Below are 20,229 nucleotides of genomic sequence, written 5' to 3'. Positions count from 1 at the left end.
AAGAAATACCATCCGCAATAAACTGCAAAGTATTTTTCCTACAGTTTTCTGATTCGATCACTTCGTCCCCCTTATGATACTATTTGGCAACTTGTATGAACGACTGAATATTAGCAGTGAGTGAAATAAGCAGCGAAGTGTCTGAGTACACGACAAATTCGCACGCGATGATGTCACGCTCGGTTTTCGAAGTTGCTTTTAATTCACAATTTGTTTATTTTTCGCGTGTGACTCGCATTTGACTCTGATTACTTCGATTAGGAAAATATCAGTTGTTTTTATTCTGGCGTTCACATTCTTTAGCAAAATGGAAACAATAATTTATATTCAGTATAACTTAATACGTACTTTTATCTTCATACTTTTATTGAAGGTCGTTTTTCTATAAATTTCAAGTTTTATAAATATTTTTAGTCTTATATTTTATTCTACATAGAAATTTATTAACGATTTGCATACATAAAAAAAATGTTTGATGAAAAATTCGATTTGGGTGATATTATATGTACATATGTACATACATATATTGTTATGGATTAACATATTATTAATTAATTTTAAATAAAAATATATTTATTTAGTAAATAAACAATTTCGAACTCAGTAAATTTCAAAACAAAACACATTCAATAACTGTGAATTGTTGTCATCTGAATAAAGTATAAAGTTCAATCAGCTCAAGATTTGTCGTTGCGTTCTGTAGTTGTTATGCGTATGGTATTAATGGCTCGTGCCCAATTGTGCAACGAAAACATAAAGACATAATTACAAACACAATGTCATATATTTTTTGCTGCAATTACAAAATAATACAAAATTTTCGAATGATTCTTATTGCAAACAATGTACAAAATTCTCACACACTCTCGGAGGTTTTAACTAGTTATGATCAAAAGTGATACGTCAATATCACTTTTGTTTACACTCTGTTATTTAGTATGCTTTGAATTAGTACAAGAGGAAGTGGAATACTTTGTGTTATTTTCCAATTCTGTTTGAATGTCATTCATTCTGTGTGGTGTACCAACACACTCATCTTAAAGCTTGTTTTTTTTTTTTGTATTTTCGTTGCACCTTTTTGTACGAGTTTAAATGTATATCATAAATTTAAAAGTTCACCATTTGATCACCATCTAATCTACAAGAGAGAAACGCCAATAATATGTAAACAGTAAAACACAGAAAAAATGATTAATTAATAACAGATTACAAACGAACCAATACAGCATAAAATCACAAATAACATAAGTTCAATCCGATCACAACATACGTCGCACACAAAGAAATGCAATGTAATAGGGCAATGTTTGTATCAGCTGAGATATAAGATTTCTCTTCCATCAAGAAACGAAGATTCTATTTGTTCTTACGCTTCCTCTTATTTTGACTTCGGCATGAACAATTGAAAACATTATTTTCCATAAAGTATTACATCACAGCTTAGTCAGAATTTACCTGCAGTATTCCTTAGCCTACAAGTATATGTGCTATTGAGTTTTAAAACTAGCACTCTATCGAATACAGTTAACAGCCTCTCTGTCTTCGATATTTTTTTGAGTTCATCACACACCTTTGATTTAACTACAGACCGAAACAGCTATTTTGAGCTTTGTAAATATGCGATTATTTTTCTGTGAGGTAATCAAAATTTAAACCGACACAAGAAAATAAACAAAAAGTCTTATTATGAGATAAATTTTATTGAAATTTAGACAATATATCCGTGTTAAATGAAAATAAAAGATGACAGTCAGTCAGACTCGATTATTGTTCATTGCTTACTTATAATATTTGCATTGGAGATGAGCTACAATATTATTAGTTGAGCTATGCTTTTCTTATATATTTTTACTATTTAATTAGAGGTTTAATCAAAAATTAACGATAATTTTAAAATCAAGTCCTATATATTGTTTATCGAGTTGAGTATTTTTGTGTGTATATATTTCACTCTCAGTAAAGTAAGTATTACCAATCGAATGAGCATGACGTATATTAATTCTGCTTTGCTTTGCAAAAGCGGAATGTTATGTCTTCACCACTGATACTTATAGTGTCATTCATCCAAGAGTAAGTAGCCAAAGATAACATCACTCTAGTGTCGCAACCACCCTATTCTTCAGACTCAAAGGACACCATTTTTCAACAATAGAAATCTTAAGATACCTAACATAGTGTTCCAACGCCTGTTTTGTAGTATATGTGCATAATACAAAAGGCTACTTTTTTGAAGGTGGTGAAATGTATACTATAAGTTGTTCTTTTTGGAAAATTGAATTTAAAGTTAAATATGATGACAAAATATATTTCTAAATATAACGATTTTTGAACAGCAGTGAAATATAACAAAAGTAAAAACTTTCGTTACAATTTAATCACATCTCGTATAATCAATATAATGTCACTATTATAAAATTATATTGATATTTAGAAAAACTAAAAATAACTTCCGAACTATTTTTTTATTGTGATTATTTAGAAAATAAACTTTTAATAATATGTAAAGGTTTTAGATCATGTATACCATCTTTGACTGTGATGTTTTACTCTGGACAAACCATAACTGAAAAGGGATTTATATTTGTAATATAATTTCAGTCACATATACTGCCTTTGGTGCGTTTTAACAACTGTATAAAAAACTCTACTATTGATGCTTGTAGGACTTTGGTTTAATAACAATAATCGTACGGTTTCGCAATACACTAATTTGAATTTGAAAATATCATATTAAATCCAAATACAGAACCGTAAAAGAACACATCAAAAAATATGTATTGTAACAACCTTTTCTGGCTCTACCTATAGCTGGTATATGACTCAGCGAGTATACCAGAGTTCGTTATAAGAATTAAATAAATAGAAGACACACTTTTGCCTTGTATTTGTATTTTAGTAGTCGTTATTTTTAGTTTTTTCTTGAGTTGAATTTTCAATAGAGTAAAATCTTCAGTGTGATGGTTGAAGCGACTGGAATCTATATGGAAGTAGTGTTTAGCGTAGAACCTTCAGTGTGATTGTTGAAGCGACTGGAACCGAAGTAGTGTTTGGCGTAGAACCTTAAATGGTGAGAAATTTCAACTAGCATGAGAAAGAGCAGAAAAGCAAAAAGCTGCTAAAGATTTAGTGAAAACTGTCAGCTATAGCCAGGCAAAGATATCACCCATTGTCACTTCACCCAATCCAGTTCACCCGTTCACATGGTGATCGTCAGCAAAGGTCAAACGAATCATCATGTGTCCAGACCAACTAGTTCGAGCTCTCACTGTTATTCCTAGCAAACTCACAACACAGTGATGGTGATTCGCCATTCATTTTCCCATCAGCAATGGTCAGACGACCAGCAATGACTGTAACCAAATTTGCAAAAACAAATCTCCATCCGATGTACGCATTGCATTGAAATTTAACAAGAATACTCGCATAAAATGCAGTTTTGAAATGGTTACGACAAAATTCGACGAAATCTGCTAGTAGTAAAAAAAAAAAACTGGAAACATCATTATTTTAAGTTTACAGGGTCATATTTTAGAAAAAATGGATTTTTAACAAAGAAATTAACAAAATTCAGAAAATATAATTTACAGGGTCATATATGAAGAGGAATGTATTTCTGTTATTTATTACTAGTTTAATGTGTGGGATTAAATTTTCAGTCTTACATATAACATGTACTTCATTTCAAACAGATATATTAAAATGAACTCGAACGAATTAATAAATGAAGTATATACGACGTGGTACAGTAGATTCAAAAGAAAACGAAGTCACTCTTACAGATCATATTTATATTTAATGCATATAATTTTTAAGCAAAAGCAAGTTGTTTTATCTTATATAGACTACAAATTGCAGCATAATGCTACCAATCAAAAGAAATTCTGTAAATCTTAAATATATATCTTTTTTTTGCATATCCTAACAGGATCTTAATAAAAGCATTAAATGTAAAGGATAAGAATTTAAAAGGTTATACAGTTTACAAAACTATTCATCTGATTTACGCATATTAAAATAATTAGCATATGCCCTTGTACTAATACATTATTAGAAAACCAATATTTCTTTGTTATTATCAAACATGAAGTGAAATTTAAATTAAGCATTATTGAAAAGCTAATAAATAGAATTATTAATTCGGCATTTTACATTGATAAAATATGATATATTAGCAGTCACAACTCGTGCAGGTTTTTGTCAGTAGCAGAAAAACATTTTATTAACTTACAACAAACAACAAAAAACAAATAGCAAATAATGTGATCAACCAAACACAAGTAACGGCATCTATCAAGATAACTATTAGAAAAAAAATTCCGGCTTTTGCCAACTTACGCATAATATCCCAATTTTCAATAAAATATTCCCAAATAGACATGGTACCTTTAAATTGCGTTAATGCATCTTCATAGCCACCTTGCGGCTGCTGAACAGTTGATGAATGTTTAGCCTTTTTAGCTGGGTTAGTGTCAGCATATTGATCGTAACTGGTACTGCCATTACCACCTCCAGGGGAAACAGATATTCTCGCTGAAGTCGAAGAAGGCGAATGTTGGGAACGATAGCTATGATGATGTTGTTGATGCTGTTGATGATGGCGACTACTTCTTTGTTTAGATGTTGATTCGTAATGCACTTCGTTCGGGTCGAAACCTAAACGATCTTTGTAATAAGAATGCGATGTCATATCACGTTTTATACACAATCACAGATGCATACACAATTATATATTTCAACTTATATTTTAGATAACAATATCTAAATATTTATTTATTATACTAATTTTTTTTCTGTTTCCAAAGGCAGTAGACGATAACTACAATTGAACAGTTTTTGAAAAGAATGGCACTTTTAATTTGAATTTTTGTCTATTTGAAACTTTATGCCTTGAATATCACTTCGGTCTTAAGACTACGTTCTTTAAAACACAATTAATATTCAGATTAAAAATGCGTTAAGTTTGGGTTAACCGTACTCGATATATAAAAAAAAATTTTAATTCATTTCAAGTCAAATAGTTCATAAAGATTTGTTTATCGAGTTAACATATAATTTATAAGATTGATAAATTATTTTAAATTGTGAATGAAATTGTAAATTCTAAATTCTTTTAAAATTAAAATTTTTAAATTGTTCAAGCAAAATCATAAATATTAAATCTTAAACAATACCACAACATAATCCTGTTATCGTATTATGTGATTTATTAAACTAGAAAACAGAATGAGGATTGATCAAAATACTTCGAAATTAAGGAACTTTTCAGTTTTGCCAATGTTGGATAAGTGCCAGGTGAAATATTGAGCAAATAATTTAGAATACGCATAATAATCAGCCATAAAGGGCTGTGGCGTGTGGTTTTTATCTATAGTTTCAAATTTAACGTGAATCACAAAAAATTTTTGTGGCGTCCCGTTACACACTTAAAACAGCTGCGTTAAATACAAGTGAATTATAAATTTCATATTAAAAACACAATTGTTTTATCATTTGACTGATACAACTTCACCAGATTAACACATTAAAACTAAATAGAGATGCTTTGAAATCAATATGGTTTCAAAATAGCAGAAGTTTTGTAAGTATGAACAAAATATATATATATACATATATATGAATTTATTTTGAATAAAAAATAAAAAGGATATCTAATCGTTTTTATTGATAAACTAAAATATAAAAGGCGTTAGAAAAAAATTCTTGTAACAATTATTATACATATGTATATTAATAGTAACGTTATTTAGGTTGCTGTATTCCACTGTTCCTTTTAATAATATCAAAATTAACAAAATAAAGTTTTGAGAGTACTATTGACAAATTATTGCATTGTTACACAAATCTTAAAACTTAAAGTATTTCTTTTAAATTGTTTATTAAACTCAATTGTTGTGCTTTGTATGACTCCCATTATTCACTTGAATGAATGTCATTTCAATTTCATTTTTATTTAATTAAAAACAATTTCATATTTTCAATTTTTATATGATTTTTCTGACTGCAGAATACATAAAATTATTCATAACTATACACTTTTGATTATACTCGTATATTAAAATTTTTAAATTATTTATACATAGATATTACTTTTTTCTTTTTTTTATTGTGATTACGGTCACTTTTACTAATTTATAAGTTTTTATTTTTAGATCACTTGTTTCGTTAAATCTGTTAAAGGAGTTTTCATGTTTGACTGGTATTTTTCTTAAATGCCTTAATTTTAATGAGGCATTCGTTTACTCGCAACTAGGTATATTTATATCATTATTACATTCTCTTTAATATTAATTTACTGCTTAGTATTTTTTAGTATGTACTTCTTTGAGGCTAACGAAATTCGTAAGCCAGCACAAACTACCACTTTCGCAGACTTGACAGGTTGTTTGTTCGTTCGCCCAGTCAGACATAACCGTTGGTATTTATAATCTTTCCTATTGTTTTTTTGTAGTAAGGAAAAATAGTTCTCACTATTACCGGTTGCAAACAGGTAAAAACTACAGATATAAAATATAAACGCACAGCACTTTATGCAAACACAGAGAGTATCTATCACAAAACCATGCAAATTCAATTACTAAAAGAAACTTTTGCAACCGTATGGATTACACATTTTCAGCACAAATTATTTTTAATGCTAAAGCTTGATGTAGTTTCTCTTTTTTGTAGTTCAACAATTTTAAGGAAAATCTTGTTAAAAATTTATTGTTGTAAATAAAAAAATACTAGAATCAATCCCAAAAAGACACAATAAAGAAAATATGTAACCGACCAAGCTCACGACATTAGTCAACTTTGTGACTGAACGCGACTATCATAATGGCGCAGAGTATAAACGCGACAATGGTCAGCATACCGAGAAGACTGGTACGGCCGTCTCTCTCAATAGTCGTAAACTGGTTATTGAATGAAACCACAAACTCGGAAATAAAATTAATATGAATAAAAATAAGATACAAATTCTTTATTTTTTTATTTTATTATCCACTCCAACTGTTTTCTTATTAGTTTTATTTATTTTTATATAAATATTTTAATAATACAAAATAAAACTGTTATATTTTATAAGATAATTTTGTTAAAATTAGTTGTCTGCAAGTATTAAAACTGCTTTATAGCATTTGTACTTAATATCTAAATTTAATTAAAAACACACAATATATTTTCAGATAAAAAAAAATATGCGAAAATCGAAACAACCACACAGTATTGCCGTTCAAATTGGACTAAACAACTAAGCGAACGCGAATGCAACATTTTACTGAGAGGAAACAGCTAATGAGCGCATTCCACACCAACACAGTATAAAAGTCATTTATTGGTATATATAAGCAGGTAGGAGTGAGCTATAGATAATATTTAGTCAAAAGCGAAAAACATAGAAAGTAACAGAAAATGTAATAACGCTGCTTAAAAAGTCTGAGAAACCGTGTTCTGAACGCGAACACATTAAATACGATGGGTCTTCATTTATTCAATGTACACAAAGTTATTATAAGTTTTAATCTTAAATATTTTAAGCTTGTAAATCATGTCCCTTAACATAGACATATCGACATAACACATTCAAATTGGGTAGAATTGTTGTGGAATAGTTAAATAATAATTGATAATAATTAATTCTAGTTTACAGATTTAAAGAGATAACAATAATCGCATGAATAATCACACTGTTCCAATACAAACTTCAAATGCAAAACACAGTAAATATTGGCAATTAATATAAAAATCGTTTACTCATTAATTAAAATAAATAATTCTTGCACTAATAAAAAAGTAAAACAAAAACAAATACAAAGGAATCCATAGAAATATTTTCTTAGTTTGAGCCAAGTTAACAAGTCGTCTACGCCATAATCTTTTAACGTAACACAATTTATAGGCATTTTTTTTTAAATAAACTATGGAAAAAATTATTGGTTGTCTTTTTCCAACGATCCTAAAGAGAAGGACGAAGAGGGAAATATTAGTTAAGAGAATCAGAGATAATATAATCACTTAGCCGCATGATTCAACGAGCACTCTTCGGTTTTAGTCACTCTCTCAGCAAGGTAAATTTTTTTGCTTTCCACTTATTAAATGCTGCGGAGACAATATAAAGCCATAATTAATATATAGCTTTTGTATTGTTGTTGTTGAACATTCCATAGTTATTATTTGTTGTCCATTGTCGGATGTTAAATGGCAAGCATCTTTGAGATGTTTTTGTTGATTGTAGAATAACAGAATTGCAACGCAAGCAATAAATAAATGTTCAAAGATGTTGTGTTGTAATGTAATGAAATTAAATGATAAAAACGGACTTGCAATACAGAAAATAAAATGAGAAAAGAGAGTGAAATATCATATACCAAAGAATGTAAAAGAGAATGCCACTTAACATTAGTGACTAAAGTGATTTTATGATATCTACTGGCGCAGTTACCCTCATGCGACAATTTGTATAAATAACATGTATTGTACGGTAGTAAAATCCCAACCCAAATATAAATAAATTTTTAATATTAGGGTTCAATTTCATTTTTAAATTAGAACCAGGATTTTATTTTTACTCGTTTCCATTACACAATAATTAACGACTTAAGCGTACTTATGCGCTTTTTAATTTTATTAAGTTTATTTTATTTATTATTCGTGAAAATAAATTTACCATTAAATTTAAGTGCAAAAATTGTGATTGTGCGCATATTTTGAATTTTTGTTGTTGGCAATGAGTCAATCAGTGGCTGTTGGCGTAGGAATGTTTGCGTTACCAAATCGCTGCCTTGCAGCTTTTAAGCCGTCTTGGTCGGCCCACTTAAAAGCATTTCCTGGAGTGAGTTATAAAAATATAAATGCAGTAACACTTTAACAATGTGTTAACTGATACGTATGAAAATATTTTATCTATTATAGATTTCTTTTACGGCCATAAATAAAGTTTGTGCGAAGTCGAATTAGATATAAAAACCACTTTATTTTGGAAACGTTAAAATACATTGATTGAAACAACAATCCACAATGTTTTTACCAATTAAATGCAATCTTTTCAGTTTGGTTACAGACGAAATCTAGATTGCAACAAAATAAATAAATTAATATTTTATTATTACTCAATATATGTACATATATTTGTATTTTATAATCCACCTACTAACGCTTCTTAAACTAGATGCATTTAAGAAAAATATGTTAATATAAACAGAAAACAGTTGTTAATTAATAAGCCAAGTACTTAAGCAATTACATAAAACCACTAAACTTGTTTTTAAAACATTTGTTTATATTTGCGTTGAGCCTCATCATCACATTGTGTTTTTTTTTTGTATTAAAAATGACAAATTCAAAATTTTCGTTTCGTTCGTTAAATTAAGTTTATATTAAATTATTGTGAATTCAAAAGTCTTTTTTAAGAATGTGACGTCATAGCTTTTATGGTTTTTGTTTTGAAGAAAAATTCAGTTTTATTTGTTTATATGTAAAATTATTCAAACAGACAGTAGAGCTATTGAGAATTACACATATGTACCTTCTAATGTACTTTCTAACCTCACAGATAGCTCATTAATAGCGGAACAAATATTTCAGTAAGCTTCATATACTGTTTTTACATGACGTGTTTGAAAATTAAGCAAAAAATAACTTCGCTTCTTTAAGATGTTGTGGTTGACCGTCATTTTTATGGAATTTTTTTATTATAATGACAATCACAGCAATAATAATTGTCATTCAAGTCATCAATGATATCATGATTTCTGAGAAAGTTTATTATAAATATGATTATGATATGATTTCAATGATTTTAAAATCTGTGAATATGAATGCATTATATCAATAATTTTAATTTAAGAGTGAAATCATAGATAAAAATAACAGTAGTGAACTTGAAATACAATACTAAATTTCAATATTTTCTATATAACACTGTACTAAGTTTCGTATTTGTTATGTGATTTAAATATATATATTATTTGTTAAGAAAGTAGATCTGTTTGTCTTTTGGATAGATTGAAAAGTAGTTTTCTTAAAATGCTTAAATATAATTATATTCTTAATAATTGTTTGTCATCTTTTTAAACTATTGATATTTGATGGCAATTATCTGTTACAACACATATGGCGTCCTCCTTCTGAGTACAGGTTTTGCCATTTGAAATATTTCGAAGATGACAGATCTAGAGAAACTGTTAGCGCTCTTGTAAAGTCATTAATCTTATATAAGGTCTAACAATCTCCCAGCGATGCCTTTTTTGTTTAAATAAGTAATTCAATCTGTTCAGTTGATAATAATTAGCAAAATATTAAAGAATATAATTGTAAAACTGCTTATGTAAATGCGTTAAAAACATTGTTAGTTTATACAATGAAACCGGCTTACTCAAAAAAATGGTGGTGACATCTTTTGCGCGCGTTTTTCAAGTTATAAACTCTGGAATTTCTTTGTATTAAATTTAGATCAAATTAATGAAATTAAACCAATGGTCCACAAACTCCGACTAAACTCTGTAGAGTTGTCTATCAATTTCTCAGCAATAGATAATTTCTTGTCAGAATTGAAATTCTAACGAATACCCCAATCACTACCGGTGTTCCTCTGATTTTGTATTAGGCTTTTCTGTTTTTCTATTCTATATTATCTTTCTTGTTCTTTTCCATATTTTCAGAGCTGACTTACTTATCCCTCCCTCATGCGTTAAACAAATCTCTTATGTAGACGATTGCCTCATCTACCTAAGGTCAAATTTCCCTAGAAGAATCTTCATGTAACTAAATAACCACTTCAGGATTCTCTTCGCATACAACGGTAACTGAAAAATTAAGCTCAATTTCATCAAAATCTCTGCCATAGCTCTTACTGGCCAACGTACTGATCGAAGACTTCAAGATCTCCAAGTTGGATGTTAATATTAATGGTATCCCCATTCTGTTTGTTGATAACGTGATATACTTTGATGTTGTGTTTACTTCTTAACAAAACTTTATCTCCATCGTCAGTTATAGCATTTAGTATGTCAAATCATGTATAAACACCATTAGCACAACTCATTCGCACCCTCTTTTCATATGCATTTTCCATCTAGTCTGGAATTAGCTCCCTTTAGATGGAATTATTCCGAATCTTCGAAAAAATAGTTGAATTGTATTTGTGTCAACTCACAAATACAAATGCCAAGTAGGCCGCCTCCCAACAATGCTGCTTGAAGCCATGAGGCACCAGCCCTTCAATTGCTTGTTCTCTATCTTGAAGAGCACCTCATCCACCCGCCATGAAATTCGCTATGATCCTGACCGCAGAGTGTACTCCTACTTCAGACTTCCACTTACTTCCTTAGCAACCCATTAGTTTTGAATTGGAATGTAAAATTACTGTACCACTTAAGGTGCAGTAATATTTCAAGCTCTGACTTCATTTTTATTTTATGAGTGTTATATGCGATTTGACGCCGTCAGTATTTTAGATTCAAAATCAAGTCAATTTAATTCCGATTGGCATTTAGATATCTGTTTAAGATATTTATTTAAGATATTTAATATTTAATAAATCTAATTAAAAATATAATAAGGCGGTTCTTTGAAGTTACAATATTATTTTTCAATTGTAAAAAATTAATTAATTTTTTTTCTGTTTATTTAATCGTTTCTATGTAGATTCATGTATAAGACAATAAGTCAAAGAGTACAACCAAACACCCAAGCAAAGACTGGTGTACTCATTTTTAATAACTTTTTCGAATATAGAGTACTAATGTTAGTTTTACGATGATATTACTAGAAACAAAATAAAATAGATTTATAAAGTATTCGAAAAATGCAAGACCTTTTATTTTCTAAATAACTGCAACAAAGTACAGGAGCATTAGAATATCAGTTGACCTTTTTGAAACCTAATCTAATGTGTGTCGTAGACGATTAAGTATAACAGAATGGAATGAATTTACATACTATAATGTTAAGCGATTATTGCACTTCGCACGAAATAGAGCTGATCTCAGCTATTTAACCAATATGTTTAAAGTAGGCTTATTAGTTTTTCACCTTCACTAAAGTAGGTGTCTTCCCTTTTTTTAAAATGGTCAGTTTCATGAACTGGTACCGAGAACAAGTCAAAGAAACTCAAATAATAAACTTATGTGCATATACTTTAAATGGTATATTGAAGTCGTTTCGCTAACGCAATATCTATTCAACCTACACAATTAGTCACAAATTTATATTAAATTTTGGAGGCCGAGATGTCATTCTGCCGCGACTTTCAATACATATCCATGCTTAGTTACGAACAACTAAACTTTAAACCAGAATTAAGCGCTTATGTGCTATTGATATATTTCGAATTTCAGATTTTGGATTGTGGCGTTGCTTCCCAAGTGTGGTAATCTAGTAATAATGTAGGCGGTGTGTGACTGTATATACATATACGTATAACATAAGTGAATCACACACTCAATATTTTTAAAGCATGACACCAGAAACGCACTACGTTCTCAAAGTAATATTTTTCTTATAACTTGAAAGTATATACATATATAGATTTATTGTTTAAAAAAATAAAAAAAAAACACTAGCTTAACCATTTAGATCTTTTCTAATGTTTTGCGTTTAATTTATAGATTCAGAAAATTATGAATTCTAAAAGTGTTAAGGAGAAAATAGGCATGAAAACTTCAAAAATCATTTCATTAAATTAATACGCTTATTTTTCGTGTTAAATTTTTTAATTAATTGCAATTCAAAAAAATTTGTGTATCTTTTCGAGTTTTCGAATAAAATTTTCAAGTTACTTTCATTTCAAACTTTTAAAAAAATTATTATTCTGTTGCACATATAACAGATATTAATTTTTCATTTGGTTTTTATTTATGTTTATTTTATTTGGCTTTTTAATTTAAAACATATTTTTCATTAAATTTGATTTTAACGTTAATATAACAGAAGTGACTATTTTTAATTTAACAGAAAATGTTGGACTGAACACCCGCGCCGTCAGTGCAGCATATTCCAATTTAGAAAAACAAACAAAGCAAATGTGTTTTGTGGTGAATGAGAACAAAACAAAGTTCCTTTTGTTAACAAACAAATCTCCAGAGCATCTTGGGACCCACGTCACTGTTGACAATTATAAGTTCAAAGTTGTAAAAGACTTTGATTATTTGGAAACTAGGGTAAACACCAAAAATAACGTCAACCTAGAGATTCAACGAATAATCACTCTTACCAACAGATCTTACTTCGAGCTAAGTAGGCAATTGAACAAAAAAGACCTCTCTCGACAAACATAAATCACGCTCTACAAGTCTCTTATTATGCTTGTTCTGCCGAATGGGCAGAAGCTGGGACAATTACCAACAGTGATGAGAAGAAGACTATTTCAATGCTTAAAATTTTAAAGGAACGTTAAATATATAACATTCCTGTTATAGTATTATATAACTTCGTACAATAAGAGGTAAGATAAGAACTAAAATTTAGTTTTTGATATTCAAATTTAAAAAATAAATTGTTTTAAATGAATAAGAGCTTGGTATAGAAATAGGGATTAGAAAATATTTTATTCTGAAAATCGATAAAAAAATCATATAAAGAATGACTCCGTTTTTACATTGGGTTGATTTTTGGCAATACATTGTCACTTTTTCATTAAATTATACACATTTTTATTCGCAACAAAATTCGAAAATGAAACATATTAATATTCGAACTCAGAAATCTTGCCCAAGTGTAACCGTGTAACCATTGTAGGATTATTTTTATTGATAGAAAGTAGTCGACTGAATTGACTTCATATGGATTATGAAATCGATGTAGAGAACTGCGTCTCATATTGATGCCAATAATGATGATTTTGAAAACTTCGAAAATTTCTTTATAATAATCATCGATGTGTATTCTTGAGGAACCAATTCTTTACTTTGCTGGAGTTTACATAATCAATTTATTATTCATATTTTCACTGGCAATTTCGTCAGATTTAAATACAACAGATACAAACAATAGACACTTCGGTGGTCGCAGTGGACACCCTTTTGAACCTATACCCACAATCAATTCAACCACATTTAGAGAACTCAAAAATTATAAATATATGAATAACAATTAAGCTTACCTGCAATACGTAATACTGCTCGATCGGCTGGATCAAGTTGCAATATGCTTAAAGGTTTATCCTTAGCCCATTCGCTAAGACTTTCCCGATCCATCATAATATTTGCCGCGCTGCCGGTGGACGCATAGATTCGTTTTCGTTTGGTAAATTGCTGAAGGTTTTGAAATGAGTAGGGGCTATAAGACGCCGTGATTGTAGCGTTAAATAGTCAACTTTCGAACTAGTATCAGATTTTGAACTATAAAATTTAAGTATTATTATTGCAATAAGTCATTGTTTAATAAGTTTGTTTTTTTTAGGTTTCACAAAATTCATTGTATTTCATATTTTTGTTGTTTATTTATGGTGCATATAAAAAACGAAGTGGGAAACAATGATATTTATTATTCCTCTAAGATAAAAATTTTAATAAGTGATTTTATGTTATTATTGTATCAAAAAAAAATGATATGGAACTTTTCACATTACTTCAATTTATTCCGTTCAAATTAAAACAACTTAAAATATAATTTATCAATATTTCTACTTTGTTATATAGCTAATATACTTGTAACGTCGTATCATATCTTCGTGTAAGTCTACTAAATCAACTGTTCTTGTGAAATCTTTCCGCAATGTACTTACAAACTGTTACCATATTTGAGAATCCAACATTGCTCATAAATTGCCTTGAGGATATCAATATATTTGGAGGGTTGAAATTGATTTTGAATCGTTTTACAATGTTTTTTCTCTTATACAAGTATCTAACAACAAACACCAACAAAAATTCATTTATATTTTTACATTTTCCTACACTCCAACGTTAAGTTAGATCACCAAATTTTCTATATAATTGAGATATTTTTGTGATAATAATTTAACTAAAACGTGGAAATGAAAACACTACGAAATTTTATTAAATTATGGAACAAAATAATTTGCTATGATAAATTTGACAGCTACTGGTTGTTGTTGTTATCATTTCTTGAGTTAGTACTATTGCGCACTTTTACTCTTTTGTGGCTGGGGGGTTTATCCCTGCCCCACACTAAGCTTTCACTATACTGGACGTTTGATAAGATGTGGCATAACAGGTTGATCGCTAAACTAAGAAATAATGATATTCCAGTTAAAATGATAAAGCTTTTAGCTAGCCTGCAATCAAATAGAGAGTTCTTGGTTAAAGTTCAAAACTACTTTTGATTTATAAAGAAAATTAAAGCGGTGTCACTCAATGATCTCTATTGTTACCTTTATTTGTATATAACAGATTTTTCTTTGGAATCTATGAACACAATTTCCCTTTTGCTAACCTGCATTGTGCATGCTAACAAAAAATAAATGTCTTAAGATATTTATTTATTACCCAAACTGATTTGTTATTGCAATATATTATACATTGACAATTTACAACTACATATTAATAAGATAATGATTTACTTGCGAAGGTGGAAAATTAGAATAAATGCTGAAAAAAATGAAACCTGTGTTCATTACAAGATTTAAAAATTAAAATCCAAGGAAAATAAAAGTCAATAATAGAGTGGAAAGTGTAAAATACTGTTGACAGCTTATTGTTGACAAAAGACACCCTTGGCTAGAGAATATAAGGATCAAAAAACTGGTTTATAATATAACTGTAAATGCACGAAAACCATTACCACAAGGAAAATTAATTAATTATTCACAATTAAGTGTGAAATATAAGTCTGCTCGATAAGCATGTAATCAAAACTAAACGGCATTATGCAAGAAAGAAAGAAAGAAATGAAAAGAGAAGAATATATTATTAGACAAAAAAAACCGTAAAAACTAAAACTTTAGTTGGGATATTTCTCCATAAAGCATCACCTGTAACTAATACTATGTTTGCCATTATAAATACATCAGCATAATTCACAAATAATTTGGAAATTAGTGTGTGTAATACGGGCAAATGCAAGAAAAAGGCTACAAAGAGGAATTTATTAATAATGCTTTTTAAACAACAGATTCTCAAATTGTTTTCAAACAGCCTTCAACAAAAATTAAATATTGATACCGGAAGTACAGAAGCCGCTTGCTGAGACAGAATCTTTTGCCGCAAAATAGTTATTGACGGTTCAAAAAGTTGTTGCGAATTTTATTTTTTTGCTGATATATATGATTTTTTTTCTTTTCTTATTCATAGTTAGTATGAATTATCGATGATATTCCGATTCTCCCGTACACAGTCATTTTACAACGAATTACAGTAAAGTTAGCTACTTTGAGTGACTATTTCCATTGCGCTATATACACATATAGTATACTTTTTGAGATATCGGAGTTCAAACTTAAAAAATTGTTGTTTAGATTACACGAAGAAACACTACTACTTCATTTTATTTAATCCACATAAATCTTAATTGAAACAAAACTAAAATTTTTAAACTACAAAACGGATAATCGTTAAAATAAATATGAAAATAACAGCAAATATAAATTTTAAATAAATCTATCAGGAAATATAATGCAATTAAAGTTTATAATTAACATACTTTATTTGCTTACATACTGACTAGAATTTTGTCGAATGAAAAGAAAACAAACTGCTTATTACATTTTTTTTGCATTATTTGCACTTAATCCACTTAACTAATGTAAGCAATTGTAATATTCGTTTGAAATAAAATTTTGAAGCATAATTTTAGGATTTGAAATATTGGCAATAAGCAGTGGCAAATATTGGTAATAATATCATTTGCAAAACTCAATCGTTCGAAAGGTTAAAATATTATTTTTGGTTTAAAGAAAAAAATTTAAAATATCATTTTGAACTTATTAAATTTATAAAATTGTTAGGTATAGTAAGCAACTTTTACGGTCTAAAACACTTTTGTAAAATAGTCTTTCTCATCAGAGAAATATGTGTTTACATTTTTTTTATATGAAATTTAAATTTCTCAACTTTTCAAACGCCCCAACATGCTCCAACAATATTTTACTGGTTTTGTTATCAAATTTATTTATTTCTTTTAGTTTCTGTTTATTGTAAGAGTTTATGGATTAAGTTCTCTTAGCGACAAAAGTGATGAGTCAAATTCTCGTTGTGAGGAATTAATCGCAGAATGCAATAAATATTTATTTGGTCTCTCAGTAAAGTTACTTCCAAACAAGATCATTTTTCAGCAAAAATATTTTTTAATTATTTGCTATTTTTGTTGTATACGAATAACGTAGAAGAATTATTTTGTAGATAAACAATAGATATTGGAGGGGACTACGATAAAGGCAAAAACAAAACCAAATGCTTAAACCAACCGGAAGCTAAACTACGAATGGTAGTATGCAATCAACTGATTTCTACTGTTTTCTACTGTTGCTTTTATTATTGTTGACTATATTTTATTGTGGCCACATTTGCCAATTATAGGTTTGATATTAAGATCGCATAATGGTTCGTGTTTTATTTTGTGGTTGTTGGTGGGAATTCTTTGAGTATATTGTTTAAGAACCATTATTTCGGATGAATACTGTTGGTTTCCAATTGAAAAATATTAACAGAGAGCGGCTTAAGTGTGAACGAACACATTGTGCTTAGTTTGTCTTATTGACTTTGCGACTATGTGATTCGTGCTATGAATTATCAATTGTCACCGAAATTCCGAAAAAGTTGAAACTTGAAAAGTGACAAAACTCATTATTTACATAACGAGCAATTTTACTATTTGCTTTATGTCTTGTTTTGCTGTGTTTTTTCTTATCGTAGAATTGTCCGTAAACTTTATCTTAATTAGACAGTTAGGTAGGCTGAAAGATAGGCGAATATATACGAACATTGGTAGCTAAATACTTGTACGGGGATCGGAAAAGTTTTTTGTGTATTGCGGTTTCATTGCCGATAAGAGTTTATTCGAGTTGATTAAAATTATGTTATACGTATTCTCGAAAGTCACTAGCGGTAAAGTATTAAATCGGGCGCGCTTTACTGTTCTTGATTATTAAATTTTCGTAGCAGAGCAAAAAAATCTCAGTTCGATTTTTAATATTTTAACAAGAACATGTTATTATTTTGAAATACCAATGTATATCTATTCATTTTTTAGATTATTTTTTGTGTGATATATACTCAAATAGTTTTAGTCTTTTGAAAGAACTAACAATAACAAGAAATTGTATTTTCAATTTAAAATTTAAACAATTTTTTTTGTTTTAATTTAAAAATTAAACTTGCAAATTAACCAAATAACATAATTCAAAGCTAGCGACATTTATATGGGCAACGCAATTGACAGTAACAGACATTAGGATAGGCGCCTAGCACAGCAAGGGGTAAAGTTGACGCAATCAGCTATTTCTTCTTGATTGCGAAATGATTGGATCATTTTAATTAAACAAGTACTCGACCTTTGTATTGCATACAATTACTTCAGATATGTTCAATTGTTTTTAAAATTCGTAAATGTTTGTCTTAGCTATTAATTAACACATCGTCAAATTGATTTGCGAAACAATGAAATACACAAATGCATCTATCGACGCAAGATTTATTTTGCCCAGAATAATGTAATTTGATTATGATATTAGTATTATATATTTTTTGAAGACACTAAGACACTAATTTTTTGTGTCCCTTATTACAGCTATCACACTATTACTATAAAGCTACACAGTTGCGCAACGGTAATATTTTGTTAAAATTATTTATATAAAAATATTGAAACTTTTTGCTACCTGTCGCGCGTTACGTGTGTATTTATAGTCAATATAATCAATAGTGCACTTTGTTTGAGCACTATATAGAATATTCTTTATAAAAATATCTATGTTAAGGTGAAAAATAATTAGTTGACCTATGAACTTAAGCCAAATGACCATTTATCACGTAGAAATTTAGTGAATTTTACTTTAAAGTAACTTGATCCATTCTTCATGCAAAAATCATAGATTATGATATGGAGATAAAATTGGAAAATGTATGGCTAGGCATTAGTGAAACAAATGTAGCCAGCGCATCAATAATAGCATAATATAGTATTAGTAAAAGACATAATTACTACGGACTGCCGAATCATAATTAGGTGTTGATGATCGGTTGATTTGTTCGGATCCCAAAAATAAAGAAGAATCTTAAATGCGAGCCATTTTGAAGGGCCCATAGGAATTTAAAATGTAGTATTGCTGTAAAATTTGAAATTTATAATTCAAAAGATTTAATGCATTAATCTGCTTTAATTAATTAATTCGTTTTTTTTCAATATCCCATAATTTATTTTGTAATTGTTTATCAGACTAGAATAGATATAATTTCAGAAACACATCAAATAATACACCAAACAGTTTATTTCATTCTTATTCAGTGCGGGTTCAAACAAAAATTAATCCGCGACGATTAATCCTCAAATGATAATCAGCGTGTACAGTGGCTTGATATGAATCTTGCAAAACACGAGAATAATGTGAACAATGCATCATTCTATACATTTTATTTCAAATGAGGGAATAATTGAGACAAATTTAATTTTTCACTCTCAACCGGAAAGTTCTATGTGCTACACTTGACAAAAATTTTGCTGAATGATTTTAAATGAACTTTTCGCAAATTCCTAAACTTATTTCTTTTTATATTTGCGGCAATATAGGCACAGCCGCGCATCCTTGTAACAAATTTAGTATTAATTTTCTGGGATTGTGAACATTGAGTAACTCAGTGCTTTGACTGTGCCCGCATATCTGTGAATGTACTCCTGGGCTTCATGGTACACTGATTAAGCCCTTTGCGTGCTTACCGGTTTTTCAGTTGTATTTATCTTATTACTTAAAATGTAATTTGACTAATTGAAACTAAAAAATAAAAATACATAGAGCTAAATGTGTAAGTAAATGTAAATTTAACGTCATTATATTAAGAGAAGCACAACAATATAGTCACTGTCACGGGAACAAAACACACTTAAAATTTGGCACGCCAAAACAAAACAGAAAATGCATAAAATGAAATGTAAAAATTCGTGAGGAAAAAATAAGAAAAAGGAAACGAAAAAGTGGGCAATGCACTCATATGTTGGGTTAAGAGAACGCTGACGAATACGGAAAACAAGGCATGCACCGAACACACATTCACACTTATATAAACCTTATTCATGAACAAGCTAATAGCGTTTAAACTAATAATGATTGTGATAATTATTATTCATAAAGCAGTG

General features: G+C 29.1%; 1 protein-coding gene and 1 long non-coding RNA gene across 34 annotated transcripts in view; one reads left to right on the top strand and one right to left on the bottom strand.

Moving 5' to 3' along the window:
- LOC119683566 (dystonin) overlaps positions 1 to 20,229 on the bottom strand; it is an 80,264-nt gene that overhangs the window by 58,750 nt on the left and 1,285 nt on the right. For 14 of the 31 annotated variants that reach the window (XM_038097282.1, XM_038097293.1, XM_038097289.1 and 11 more), the window contains exon 1: positions 4,336 to 4,764. In XM_038097282.1, coding sequence (XP_037953210.1) covers positions 4,336 to 4,687 — 352 coding nt within the window. In that variant the 5' untranslated portion in view covers positions 4,688 to 4,764. Of the gene's footprint in view, positions 1 to 4,335; positions 4,765 to 14,080; positions 14,319 to 20,229 lie in introns of those variants that run through there. The other 17 variants (XM_038097301.1, XM_038097303.1, XM_038097302.1 and 14 more) reach the window with 5 other exon arrangements.
- On the top strand, positions 5,125 to 6,979 carry LOC119683568. Of its 3 annotated transcripts, XR_005252659.1 has the most exons (4): positions 5,125 to 5,578; positions 6,150 to 6,250; positions 6,311 to 6,487; positions 6,667 to 6,979. It is a non-coding gene; the product is annotated as an uncharacterized LOC119683568 (long non-coding RNA). The 3 variants fall into 3 exon arrangements; XR_005252657.1 differs by lacking the exon at positions 6,667 to 6,979 and having other exon boundaries at positions 6,311 to 6,657; XR_005252658.1 differs by lacking the exon at positions 6,667 to 6,979 and having other exon boundaries at positions 6,301 to 6,657.

Source organism: Teleopsis dalmanni, chromosome 2 (assembly GCF_002237135.1).
Source record: "Teleopsis dalmanni isolate 2A chromosome 2, ASM223713v2, whole genome shotgun sequence".
Classification (NCBI taxonomy): Eukaryota; Metazoa; Arthropoda; class Insecta; order Diptera; family Diopsidae; genus Teleopsis; species Teleopsis dalmanni.
The sequence above is the reverse complement of the archived record's forward strand: the minus strand, read 5'-3'. Positions and strand labels throughout refer to the sequence as shown.